At 37.7% G+C, this 13,989-nt stretch overlaps 4 protein-coding genes across 4 annotated transcripts; all 4 read left to right on the plus strand.

The window, feature by feature from the left end:
• The first annotated feature begins 1,026 nt into the window (after positions 1 to 1,026).
• On the plus strand, positions 1,027 to 1,692 carry LOC147290057 (histone H4). The gene has a single exon (XM_086235109.1). The coding sequence runs from the start codon at positions 1,180 to 1,182 to the stop codon at positions 1,489 to 1,491; it is 312 nt and encodes a 103-aa protein (XP_086091235.1). The 5' UTR covers positions 1,027 to 1,179; the 3' UTR covers positions 1,492 to 1,692.
• Positions 1,693 to 1,845: 153 nt separating this feature from the next.
• Positions 1,846 to 4,593, plus strand: ACR9 (ACT domain-containing protein). Its single transcript, XM_086235108.1, has 6 exons — positions 1,846 to 2,123; positions 2,227 to 2,448; positions 2,549 to 2,654; positions 3,100 to 3,451; positions 3,702 to 3,986; positions 4,068 to 4,593. Exons 1-6 carry the CDS (start codon positions 1,970 to 1,972, stop codon positions 4,212 to 4,214), a joined length of 1,266 nt encoding a protein of 421 aa, XP_086091234.1. The 5' UTR covers positions 1,846 to 1,969; the 3' UTR covers positions 4,215 to 4,593.
• A 2,125-nt stretch (positions 4,594 to 6,718) lies between these two features.
• LOC147290059 (uncharacterized) lies at positions 6,719 to 10,032 on the plus strand. The gene is made up of 4 exons (XM_086238049.1): positions 6,719 to 6,868; positions 7,954 to 8,081; positions 9,149 to 9,241; positions 9,392 to 10,032. The coding sequence occupies exons 2-4, from the start codon at positions 7,975 to 7,977 to the stop codon at positions 9,906 to 9,908; spliced, it is 717 nt and encodes a 238-aa protein (XP_086094175.1). The 5' UTR covers positions 6,719 to 6,868; positions 7,954 to 7,974; the 3' UTR covers positions 9,909 to 10,032.
• Positions 10,033 to 11,163: 1,131 nt separating this feature from the next.
• On the plus strand, positions 11,164 to 12,136 carry ECI1 (delta(3), delta(2)-enoyl CoA isomerase 1). The gene has a single exon (XM_086238050.1). The coding sequence runs from the start codon at positions 11,207 to 11,209 to the stop codon at positions 11,903 to 11,905; it is 699 nt and encodes a 232-aa protein (XP_086094176.1). The 5' UTR covers positions 11,164 to 11,206; the 3' UTR covers positions 11,906 to 12,136.
• Positions 12,137 to 13,989: the final 1,853 nt, after the last annotated feature.

Raw genomic sequence — 13,989 nt, forward strand, 5'->3', positions numbered from 1 at the left:
TAAGCTTTGTGGGAAATATCATGATGGTCCAACCCTTCTTTAAAAAATCGGTAATAGATCGGTCCACTTTAATGAAAAAATGTGTTGAGCACGAAGCCCATCTCGTGATACGTCTTTTTTTTTGTTTCATGTATTACAATGTTGTCACTATTGAACACTTGCTATTATTTATAGATATTGTTGAATAGTGACTATATTTATTGTGCAACAACAACTATGCAAAAGGCATAAACATGATAATTATGATATTTTTCTTACGTTATCATGCCAAAAGTTTATAAAAAACAATGTAAAACACAAAAAACCATTATTTGTGTCACATCAACCATTGTCATGCTTGTTGTTATAAAGTTATTTCAAACAAAAACTATCGCTACAGAGTTATTGTCGAACAGTGACTATCATCATATTATAGCGCATCCTCATGTGCAAGTGATGCTTTTTTTTATCAATTTGAGTGTTTTTTTTTTTATGAAGTGGGTTTATGTATCGTTAGATATATCTTATTAACATTTAGAATATAGTAATTGGTTTCTTGGTGTAAAATGAACTTTAAAATAATTTATTTTATTTTTTACCCGTGCAAAAACAGCATTCACCCCCAAAAGAAACGGCATTTTAAAATAGCGGGAATGACCTTTTTAAGAATAATGTTATACTTACCACATTCTTATACCAAATTTTTATACCATCTGACGTGTCATTACTTTATTGGACAAAGTTTTTCTTTTCCTTTTTGAGTTTTTCTTTTTATTTTTTAATATCCAATGTATGAATGCCATGTAAGTTGCCACATAAGGTGGTATGAAATTATGGTATAAAAATGTGGTATATGTAGCACTACTGCCTTTTTAATTCAAAATGTGAAATACCAAAACCCCATTTCAATTTCCAAATTCATTACCTGTCGACAAATTTTCAAACCCCGCCATAAAACAAAACCGTGATCCGTGCCACGCATATCCCCAAACAACACCCACCGTCGATCCCACTTTATCAACGTCTCAAAATCACCCAAACCCAAAGCCGCGGATCACCATCTCCGTCTCTCCCGCCCAAATTAAATCCAAAACCCTTGCTATAAATCATACACCCACCTCTCTTTCTCAGCAGTCAGCACACACATTATCTGAAACTCCAAAACAGCGAAAGAAGAAAAAAACACAAAGAGCTTCGAAGATGTCGGGTCGTGGAAAGGGAGGCAAGGGCTTAGGCAAGGGCGGAGCGAAACGACACCGTAAGGTTCTGAGGGACAACATCCAGGGGATCACGAAGCCGGCGATTCGCAGGTTGGCCAGGAGAGGAGGCGTGAAGCGTATCAGCGGTCTAATCTACGAAGAGACCAGAGGAGTCCTCAAGATCTTCTTGGAGAACGTGATTCGCGACGCCGTGACGTACACTGAGCACGCGAGGAGGAAGACCGTCACTGCCATGGATGTCGTCTATGCCCTCAAGAGGCAGGGCAGGACCTTGTATGGATTCGGGGGTTAAATTTGTAATTTCCATAAATTTAGGGATCGGATTTTGAACGATTCGGAATCTTCGGATCGGTGCTGTAATTTTCAATGAAGTATCTTTTTTTTGTTTGAAGCAGTAGTCAGTGTTTGTTCCGACGTCCATTTCAATCGCGACCGCACATTCGCAATCATTCTTGTTAATGATTTGTTTCGCGGCATAAAAAATGTTGTAATTGCGGGAAAAAATAAATGTTTTATATGGTGGGGCCGGCGCTTCCTAGACCGCTAAAAAATCTGACGTGGACATGATCATTTTATCGGGTCCACCAAAACCGACAAACCCCCCAACCCGTCGTTGTCGGGATTTTACATCAAACCCCTCAGTAACCAAACAAAGTCGGCCGGGACGCCGCTAAAAGCTTCCTCTATGCCATAGCCAAATCTGCTGCTATCTTTCTTACCCTCTCTCTCGAGGCCAGCGATTTCTGAGGGTCATTTTTGGGAATTCCAGCATGGGCATTCCGTGGGACGACGTCGTTGTGATCCAGCAGGGCAAGAGTCCCGACGAGCCCTGCGTTCTGACGGTTAATTGTCCCGACAAGGCCGGACTCGGCTGCGACCTTTGTAGAATCATCCTCCAGTTTGGCCTTTGCATTACAAAAGCAGGTACTTCAATTGATTCGCTGCTTCAGTTCAAAATTCGGTTTCGGAGTTATTTTTTGGAAATTTTTTGGATTATGATTTAGATTTGGGTTTATGGGTGGTGTAGATTTTTCGACGGATGGAAGATGGTGTTATATAGTATTGTGGGTCGTTCCACACCATAGCTCACTGAAGGTTGATTGGGAAAGCTTGAAGGATCGGCTTATCTCTACGTGCCCATCTTCTTGTTTCCTTTCCTTTTACCTCAATCAGCAGTCTAATGTTCCCTCACCTTCTCCACTCTACCTGTTAAAGTTTTGGTGCCATGACCAGAAAGGCTCGCTACATGGTCAGAATTATACATTCTCATCACTTGTTCTTTTTTTTTTTTTTAAATTATTTATATCTTTGAGTAATAAATAAGCTATCATTGTTTTGTGAACATGTAGATGTCACCAAAGTCCTCTGTGAGCTTGAAATTCTAATTCAGAGAGTAAAAGTGATGCCAACCCCAGATGGCAAAGTTTTGGACCTCTTCTTCATCACAGATTGCATGTGAGTTTTATTGCACCTTCAGAAATTGCATGCCAATATCCTTCGCTCATTACCCAGTTACAGATGGTTCGTGATTTCATTTTTATGCATATTGCACACTGCTTATCAGTTAAAGGAAAAAGTGTGGTTCAGGTTTCTCTTAAATAATGAGGAACTCTCCACCTTTACTTAATTATACATGTCTTCCTGTTACAAGCATGCTTGGAAATGCTTGATTATGCACAGTGTATATGCATTCTGGTTTGTCATTGTTTTATATTTCTTCTGTTAACTTTTTTAGTTTTGTGACAATTATTCCAACCGAACTTAGGAGTCTTTTATCTTGAATAATGACTTGGGTAGTTTCAGAATGTACATGATGTGATGAAATAGTAATTGTTCAGAACTGTTGATTATACATCAGAGCAGTAATGACCTTCATTATTTGGTACCCGTATAATTTCAGGGAGTTGTTACACACAAAACAGAGGAGAGATGACATATGTGAGCATCTGATGGCTGCTTTAGGAGAGTATTGTATCACCTGTGAGCTTCAGCTGGCAGGGCCTGAATTCGGAAGTTTAGAAGGGAATTCTTCTCTTCCACCAGCCATTGCTGAAGAACTATTTAGCTATCAGCTGAGAGATGAGGAAACCTGTCCAAAAGATCTCATCCCCAATATGAAAGCAGTAGAAAAGGCCAGTATTACAGTGGATAATTCATTGAGTCCTGTCCATACGTTGCTGCAAATACAGTCTGCTGACCAAAAAGGCCTCTTTTATGACATTCTGAGGACTTCCAAAGATTGCAATATTCAGGTACTTTTTCATGATGCCTTGCAATTCTGTTCTTTGACAATTTTGGCTGCCTCAACATACCAGGATAGATTCCAGGCAGGCAGCCACTCTGACGTAGAGTGAACTATACCAAGAATCTTCGGTTTTCCTTGTCAATTCTAAGAACTACCTTTATTTAATGTGTTGTTTATGTTTGCTACTAGGTTAGAAACAATTATTTCATATTTGCAATTAGAAGTTTACTGATGTAAGTCTGTTGTTTCTCATTTAGATCTGTTATGGTAGATTCTCTTCAAGTGTGAAAGGCTTCCGAAATTTGGACCTATTTATTCAGCAAGCAAATGGGAAAAAGATTGTGGATCCTGAAAGTCAGGTTGCGTTGTGTTCTCGATTAAAGGAAGAGATGCTTCGCCCATTGCGAGTGATCATTGCCAACAGGGGCCCAGAAACCGAACTCCTAGTTGCTAATCCAGTTGAATTATCTGGAAAGGGAAGGCCCCTTGTATTTTACGATGTTACACTAGCACTAAAAAAATTAGGAGTATCTATTTTTGCGGTAAGAATTTGATATGAGTTTCTTGTCTTTTTGTGGCATGTCCTCTCTCTTTCTCTCATTATCTTCTTTGTTGATGTGTAGGCTGAAATTGTAAGGCATTCAACTTTAGTTTGCCAGTGGGAAGTCTACAGATTTCTTTTGGATGATAGTCGTGAATTTCCATTGGCAAATAGCCAAGCGAGAAGTAAAATTGTAGAGAAAGTTAGAAGAACATTGATGGGCTGGTGAGCTGTTACATTTGCCACCCTTTTGTGGATTGCGGTTTGCCATCTAGTAAGTGTGCCTTACAGCAGTTCCATCAGAATAATACTTATCTGCACTAAAGGAGTGCCTCTACTTGCTCCTTATCTGCACTAAAGGGGTGCCTCTACTTGTTACGTATCTGCACTAAAGGAGTGCCACTACTTGCTACTTAAGCAGGAGGAAGTCCACGGTTGTGTACTGACACACTTCTGTGAGACTGTAGAACTATGTTTTATCTTTTGTTGCAAGGATCGCCATCCTCTATTATGTAACTTCTATTTTTATTTTTTTAAATTTGGAAGAACACATGTATGCTGTAATTTCATCTTTAAGGGCTTGATGTAAAATGGAAATGTATTTTCAATTCTCCGTATCATGATATGTATTCATCTGAAGACAATTTCCACACGGTAGTTATTTGGCACCTCTACTCTGAGACCCAAAAACACTTTTCTGAGGTTGGAAACTGAAAAAGCACTTCCAACATGAAAATTAGGTGTTTGGCTAGATTCCTTAAAAGATTTTTTAATTTTGACCCGAAATGAGCTTGTAACTTGTAAGAGAAGCTCAAAATTTAGCTTCTATGACAATCATGGTGGAATATGACTCTGCTGGTTTGGTGACTGTGTTTCAGCAGCAAATAAAGTAGTGCCACCCCCTTGTTACCCTGCTTTTGGGTTGTCTGCAGGTTGCAGCATGTCTTTAGAGAGAAGAATTCAGTTGTTGATAGCCTTGCCTCTTATAGCCTATCTTTAGAAAATTAGAATCAGCCTCCTATGACCTTTCAGAGCCTCTTACTGCCAGAGGTGCTTTATTGAATATGATTTAGTTTTGTTAGTTAGGCACAGAGCTACTATTTGTTTTGGTGAGTTTTCTGTTGTTTGGGATTCTAACTCCTAGCATAGGGAATAGTGTAATAGACTATTCATATATTTCATTATTATTATTGAACTCACCCAATTTATTATTAAAGATTCCTGACTTTGTGATTCTATGACTCATAAGTTTGCATGGTGGTTTTCAGAAAGTTTCCAGGGCAGCTGCCTGATCTATTATGGGCTCTCTGCACTCAACCTTTTGGAAGAACCTGGCCTGAATTCACTGTGTTGAACTGGGAATAACAGATATTGCATAGGAATCTGACTTGATCGTTCTTCATATTCTTTGGCCTTGGAGTTGCTAGTCAAATTTATCATCTTCATTTTATTGTACAGTGTTGATAAAATGAGTGTCTTTAGTTGTAACTTGTAAGTGCTAGTTATATGACAATCTAATACTACTACTGACTTCTCTCCATGCATGGCAAGAAGAGTTAAGTTTCTTCTCATTGTTGATATTTTAGACAAGATTTACCTTCATATGATTGTCAAGTAAAGTTTCTGCTTTTGTGTTTAGATTCCTTTTTTGTTCCTTTGAGCCGAACAGATTCTTATTTATATTCTATAGAGTAGTGCTATACTCATAAAATTTGTTTACCGAATAATATGACAAAATACTATTAATTATTGTCATGCATTTAATTATGAATCCATATTAAATTAGGTCCATTGATTTTAACTACTAAATTTTAATAACTTTTTAGTTTAGGTACCAAAATTAAATAGCATTTAGATTAAGTACTAATTGAAAAGTCAAACAAAATAATAAAGTAAAAGGTATTAAAATTTACAAATATTACATCACATGCCACTATAATAAAAAAAATTATTACATCACAAATATTACATTAATTTATATTATATTGTATTAAAAAAAAAATCAATCCAATCACAACTTAACTGTGACTGTCTTGGTAAATTGAAAGAGACAACTCACACCATTATACTATGTATTATTTTGAGTAAAAGTATTTTTTTGACCTCTATTTATACTATATTGTAGTATAATTTCTCTAAAAATAATTCAATTAAGTCACAACTAAATTTGAAGTTGTGAGTGTCGTACAATCACAACTAAATGTGAAGTTGAGACTACATTAGCAAATTTTCAAGATAATATAAAAGTCTCAAGGGCAATTTTGTCAAAACCTTATAAATTTTAACTAACACTCATCATATGTGGACCAAAGGACAAAAATATCTAATAGAAAAGACTCAAATCAAAAGGGCCAATACATTTGTGACCTAATCCAAAAAAACTACATTTAAATTTAATAGTTCAATTGAAATATTATATGGTCTTCATGCTATACTAAAAAATTATTAAAATTTGATATTTAATCCTAATTTTCTATATTAAATTTTGTTTTCTTGTAAAACGTAAGATATGATAAATTTGGTAATATAAAATAAGAATTAAAATTTAAATAGAAATGGTTGATTAAGGGAGCCTTATAATATATACAGTATTTTCCTTAACAAATTTGATTGGTCACTTTACTCACTGTTCCATTTTCCTTGTAGAGGTAGCAACCACTCAATCCAACAGCCGTACGGGCTTACGTTACGGCCAACATGCACATAACGCTACGGTGTCGTTTCTACGTACTTCGCTCATCCTCGTCAAATCAGAGAAATGAAAAAATAAAATAAAATCAAATCAAATACTCTACGCTTTCAAATCCCCAAATCTCTTAATCTAGGGTTTCCTCCTCATCTTTTGCTTCATTTGCATCTCAACGTTTATCTCACATGAACTAGGTAATTTGTCTTCCCTCGGACTGATATCGTATGTGCGTCTTTATTACTGTGTATATTTGGTTTGAGTTTCGAACCCTTTGCCAGTGAATTCAGGCTTTGAATGGTTGGTGTTTTAAATTGACTTGTGTGTATATTTAGGATGTGATTTGTTTTCCTTTTTTTTGGTCGAATATTTGTTTCCCTTTTCACTAGGAATTTTAAAAACAAAGAGCTCCCTTTTATGAAGCTGAGTGTTCAAATTTATTATTTTTGTTCATGGGTTGAGGTTTTATTCTCGAATTGGAAGATGTGGGTGTTTAAAAACGCTTAATTTTTAGATACATTGTAACATGAAGGTTGAAAATGGAGAGTCATACGCTTGTTAGTTGTTTATTGTAACATGTTGGGAACTTTGGCTTTGGTTAAGGTACATGATTCATTCATTTGAGTTGGTTTCTGCAAGTATGGTTCTACTTTCTCTTTTCCTGAATATGCACTTTCACTGGTTGCTTGTTGTCAAAAACTGAGGAATCATAAGATAATTCAGAAGTTTTAAAGTAATTTTCCAATCTTCTGTTTTATACTTATATAATCCAGAAAAGAGGGGAGGTGGAACAGCTCACGTTAAACATTGTAGTGAAAAATATACTTGTGTTCTTACCATATTATGAAATTCATTAGTGAGTTGACCGAAAAAAGAAATTCATTAGCGAATAATGAATCTGTTAATTACCTTTGTTTTCTTCTTTTGATGATGAAATAGATTAAATTGATGCATCTGAGTTTGTTCTGTTCCAACACGTTCAACCCCTAATTATTCTATTTTTCTACTCTCTTCTTGTATTCTCATTTTACCATCTCTATAGAAATGTTTACTAGGCTGAGTGAAAAACCTGTTGGTTAGAATTTTGCAATGTTTAATAGGTTGAGTAAAAAGCTGTTTGTTAGATTCTAGTTTGGAATGATTGGATATGGTCGTGGTTTCATGTAGTTGGTTTTTGTAGTTGTATTGGTAGCTTGGAGATTCTTTTGGCGGTAGGTTGCTGCTTTCAGGCCCTGGTGCTTGTTTGGATTGTTTTTCTTATTTTTGAGAGTTCTCCTTGAAGGTTTACTTGGTGGTCTCTAACATGAGTCTGAATAGCAGCCGAAGCCCAATACGAGCGAAGAGGTTCCGTAGCAGTGAACGTGCATCTTTCCGTGATGCCCCATATTCTAGGGATCGCCATGTTAATCGGTATGCTATCACAATGAACATTCTAACCTTTTGTTTTGCATGCCTGTTTCCAAACATGTTTTTTCTTAATGCTCTCATGGTACCCATAGAGCAACTTGACATTAATTTCTGTAGCCATCCCCTGTGTTGGTATTAGCTTTTTTTTTTTGTTTCTCCTTTTTTAGAATGAGGAATATTAGTATGTGTAATATTATGCTGTCAGGATTTAAAATGTCCATACAGTAATTAAAATGACAATAACAATATCATCTGGTGCAACAATAAAGCCAACACCAAAGAGTGACATACTTCCAAGCTTCATCTCATTTTGTGTTTGGGGTAATTTATAATGCTGTGATTACCTATTACAAAATATGAGGTCCTCTTACCCCTTGGTGTTGAGTTTATTTATATATCAACTCTTGTTTAGACCTATCACTTCTGGTGCTAATATCTTGTTCTTACTGAGTATGTCTAATAGCACCAGTAAAATCTCTAGTTCTTTGTACTACATAATCATATTTATTTCAAAATTTTAATAATATGTGCACTACTGAGGTGCATTACTCATTAGGCTACGGGTTAAAAAAGGAAAATTCCTGAAAAGAAAGAATTTGGTGTGTTCATGTGCATATATGATGGACATCCGTATACTGGAAGAAAATTTTTAATCTATTGCTTGATGCTTCTGGTAATAAGTTTTCTTTGGAAAAGAAGAGCCAAGGCACAGGAACAGCTAGAATTTTTCAATTGGAGTATAAAGAGAAAAAAATTGTTAGGAACTTTAATTGAACAATGCATTTAGAATTCAGTTTGTAGGCTGTTCAATTTGCAGATAGACACATTCTGAAGCGTTGCCAAGGTGGCTTGCTCAAGTTGACTTTAATTTCCGTGGGTTAAAGTTTTGTTTCCACCTTTCTGACAAAACTTTGATTGCTAACTGAATTACTCTTTTCCTATATGGCTATATCATTCCCAAATTTTGATTTCTTGATATTTGGACTCCATATTTTTATTAAAACTGAAATAGTCTATTGCTACTTCATCTTTAATTTCATATCATTATTGATTCTTCCGTTATTTTCCAGGCACGATTTCCTTTGCAATAAATGTAAACGGCCAGGGCATTTTGCCAGAGATTGTCCAAATATGACTGTCTGCAACAACTGTGGGCTTCCTGGGTGAGAATGTTTAATTTCCAAAAAACCTTTCATTTTCCATAGAAGGTTTAGAATTCTGGAAACTTGGTTACATGTAGGACTAAAAACCCTGATCTGCTTTTGTGGAAGTGTTTTTGATATTGTTACTACTTCCAAATGCTATTGTACCAGCCACATTGCAGCTGAGTGCAACTCAACAACTGCTTGTTGGAACTGTAAGGAGCCTGGACATCTTGCAAGCCAATGCCCCAACGATCCAGTCTGCCATATGTGTGGTAAGATGGGCCACCTGGCTCGTGATTGTGTCAACCCAAGTCTTCCAGCCCATGATGCGAGGCTCTGCAACAACTGCTACAAGCCAGGTCATATTGCAGTTGATTGCACAAATGAGAAGGCATGCAACAACTGCCGGAAATCTGGTCACCTTGCTCGTGACTGCCCCAACGAACCTGTTTGCAACATCTGCAACATATCAGGTCACGTGGCCCGTCAGTGCGCCAAGTCAAGCCTAGCATCAGAAATGGGAGGCCCTTTCCGTGACATTATCTGCCGTAATTGTGGGCAGCCAGGCCATATCAGCCGAGAGTGTGTATCCATTGTCATCTGCAACAATTGTGGTGGAAGGGGTCACCAAGCTTATGAATGCCCTTCTGCCTTTATGTATGATCGTGGCTTACGTAGGTATTGATCACCTAATGAGTAGGGGTTTCATTTGTGGGATTTGCTTTCAAAGTTGTGGCACACTTATTATGGATTAATTTTCTCAATTCAGCCATATTTCTCATTCCAGTTTCTACTCTGGGTTGATTCAAGACTCTTCTTAACCACTATTTTTTTGTAGTGGATGTAGGATTCTCTTCCTTGGAAATCAATCATGTATAAGTTGATTTCCTTAACCAATCTTACTGAGGTCACCTTGTGGCCTGGTTGCCCTGGAAGCATGTTTTTGTGGCAAGCTCTTCAAGGCTCTTTTCCATTTATCTGAATTCTGGATGTGGAATTTTGAATGGAATTGCTGGTTCCACTGTACTGAGTCTATTTGAGTGTGAGTGGTGAAGCTCTTGCAGTCCTTCACATTAAGGTACTGGGCTTTGACTGAAAAGTTTATAATAGACCCAACCTTTTTGTGGGTCCACCCACCCATCCCTCTGAAGTGAAAACTGAAAAGTGTGGACTCTGAAGTCTGAACGACCATTAAGAGTTTAAGACAAACCAAACTAATTGAGATGGGTATGGGGCGCGGGGGGGGGGGGGGGGGGGGGTGTAGACCAACCAAAATCACTCCGTTCACCGCCCTTTATTTTTTTGTCCATTTTTTCTTTTTTTGCCCTTGTATTAAAAAAAAAAAATAATTTTCCAATTTGGCCGGCCACCCCTCCCAGCTGCCGGCGCTACTCCACCCCTCCCACTGCCAGTCGTCCCTACCCCTCCCCATCTCCGGCACAACCCCACCCACCTCCGATCTCCCTTCTCTCTCTCTTCCCTCTTTGCCTTCTTCCTTCTCTCTTCCCCCCCAAACCGGGGGTTGCGCCGGCCACCCATGGTGGTTCAGTGAGGAAGGGAGGCAGAGAGTTGGGAGAGAGAGGAAAGAAGGCAGAGAGAGAGAAAAGGGAGATCGGGGTGGGTGGGTCGCGCCGGCGATGGGAAGGGGTGGGGTCGACTAGCGAAAGGGAGGAGTAGGGTTGCGCTAGTGGTAGGGAGGGGTGGTTGGTTAAAATTGGAAAAAAAAGTTTATTTTTTAATGCAGGAGCAAAATAGAAAAAAATGAATAAAAAATTGAGAGATAGTCAACTGAGTGATTTCTATGATGTCACTCACAACTGTAGCTTCAATTTATTGACCAATCCATGTGAAGAGATAGTCCAAAGAGATGGCTCTCAACCTCACATCGATATATTTCATCGATGTTAACAAAGTTTGAAGCTTAAACACGACAAGCATTTTCTGAGAGAGAGAGAGAGAGAGAGAGAGAGAGAGAGAGAGAAAATGTGCACGTTAGAGAAGAAAGGCAACATCTTCATCCTAACGATAACAGGCCCAGGCGAGCACAGGCTCAACCCTACTCTCATCGACTCAATCCAAGCCGCTTTAAACCAAGTCCGAGCTGCCTCCGCCACCTCCTCAGCTCTAATCACCACCGCACATGGCAAGTACTTCTCCAACGGCTACGATCTGTCCTGGGCCGGGTCCTCTCAATCTCGGTCCCTCCTCATGGTCTCCAAATTCAGCTCCCTCGTCGCCGACTTCATCTCCCTCCCTATGCCGACCATCGCCGCCGTCTCCGGTCACGCCTCCGCCGGCGGTGTCATCCTCGCTCTCAGCCACGACTACGTCCTCATGAGGAAGGACAGGGGCTTCATCTACATGAGCGAGCTCGACATCGACCTCATTTTGGCGCCATGGTTCCTTTCTCTGATCAAGAGCAAAGTCGGCTCGCCGATGGCTCGGCGCGATTTGCTGCTTCGAGCCGAGAAGGTTACGGCGAAGGTGGCCGTGGAGAAGGGGATTATCGACTCGGCGCACGATAGCGCGGAGGAGACCGTTGAGGCTGCGGTTCGGTTGGGGGAGGAGTTGGTTGGGAGGAAGTGGAATGGACACGTGTACGCCCGGATTCGCATGGACTTGTTGTCTGGGGTTTTGGAGGAGATCCGATTGAACGGCACTAGCACTAGATCGCGACTGTAGGTGGATTTTGGGTCGGGTGGGGATATGCGTCTTGTTAGCCCAATACAGTGTTTGGAACTTTAGATTAGTTGGATTGAATAAATAGGGCTGGGCTCGGGCTTAATGTTTGTCTTTTTGATGAGTCTGTCTAATTGTGGATCATAGGTTGCCCCCCAAAAGAAAAAATCATGTAATGTTTTCCAGGTATCCAAAACTAACGATATGTAGCTTGAGATTATCTTTTTATTTTTATTTTTTGTGTTTTGGGGGGAGGGAATCAAAGTTGGGGGTCGGAATGCAAATTCTACAGCCCTGCCAAATAGGTTACTCCAACAATTGCATAGCTCGAGATTACTTAAGGATTTAAAGAACATGTATCTTTGTGAATTACTATGATGCAGTTATAGATTTTATCTTCTTTTTTTTTTTTGGTAAAAAAAAAAAAAAAAGGACCGACTCAAGCTATGACCGATATTAGTACATGAGACAACCAAGAAAGATTGACTCACACATGACAATAAGGGTCCGTTTAGTACAAGTTTTATAGGCCTGAAAATGAAAAATCAATTTCATTTTTATGTTTGGTAATACAAAAAAGGGAATCTGATGACCTTATTGGAGATAAAATGAAACCTTTGCTATAGCTTGAGTTTTGTTTTTTCCCTTTTTGAGAAAGTTTTTATTGCTTTTTTTTTTTTTACAAAACTAACTCTACTATTATTTTAAAATGTCATCTCTATTATTATTTTTTAAATAAATAATAGACGATGATATAATTGAAAAATTGACACTTTTCATTTTCAATTCCTTTACAATTGAAACATGAGATTGAAAATAAAAAGATAATTTATAGTTTACTTTCTCATGATTACTAAACACATAAAAGATAATTTCACATTCTATTCTCCCCAAAAAATGCAAATGAATTGATTTTTCAGAAAATCAATTTCGTGAATCAAACAGGCTTTATGAGTGCTAAAAGTATTTACTACTTGGTGTTTTTTCTATTGGAGACATGTATGATTAGTGTTTTAATAAAGCATTTACTACATTTTAATTAGTTGATGTAAACTCAACAATTCACAGAACACGTGTCATTTATTTGCATATTCAGAAATTCAACAATCAATAGAACATGTGTCATTTATTTGCATATTCGGAAATTCAACGATCAACATGTGTCATTTATTTGCATATTCAAAACTTGTTTTATCAATAATGCTAGTTGTCCCACATTTTTTTTCCCATATTTGTATCTCACCTGATGTGTCAATACTTTACTGGAAGGGTATTCTTTTTTCTTTTTTAGGTTTTAATTTTTAATTTTTAGTGTCCAATGTATGAATGCCATGTAAGATGGTATGAAATTGTGGTATACAAATGTGGTAAGTGTAGCATTACTGTTGTTTTATTCACCATTAGATTGTTAATTTGTCATTCACCAATTTAGAACATGATAAGCTGTGCAACTATTACTATTCAATAACCAAATCAATGATAAGGGATACTAATCATACTATTTATGATAAGGGACAAGTTTAATAGTTGTAGATATGCACACACATCATTACGTGACTTATGACTATATCACTTAAACATTTCTTCTCTAGATTATTCCTCCAAATAGTGTATACTTGTTCTTAGTGTTGGGAAAACCAAAAGCTTGGAATAGTGATGACATGTATGATTTTTTGGGAAGTTGTCTTAATGTAGCAACATACATATCTAATAAGGCAGTCGCAAAAAATCTCAAGTAATTTCCTTTTATGTGGAAAAAACCAAATATTATCTCAATAGTAGATTTCACTTTGTACATTTTACGGTAGGAATTTATATTTGAATATACCACTTTGAACTAACAAGTAGTTTTGTTCACATTTTTTAACCAAAGCGTATGTTAACTCCTACGTAAAATACTGACATGTATTTAAAATGTTAACATAAGTTAATTCAAAAATAATTTATTATTTCTTTCTCTTTTTTTTCTCAAAATCCGCTTCCTTTTTTTTTTTTTTTTTTTTTCTATTTTTCCTTTCTCTCCATCCTCCGTGGTTCTCTCTCTCTTGGCATCTCCATCCCCAGCCCAGTTCACCGGCGCCGACCAC

This window comes from Dryas octopetala, chromosome 3, assembly GCF_963921425.1.
Source record: "Dryas octopetala chromosome 3, drDryOcto1.1, whole genome shotgun sequence".
Lineage (NCBI taxonomy): Eukaryota > Viridiplantae > Streptophyta > Magnoliopsida > Rosales > Rosaceae > Dryas > Dryas octopetala.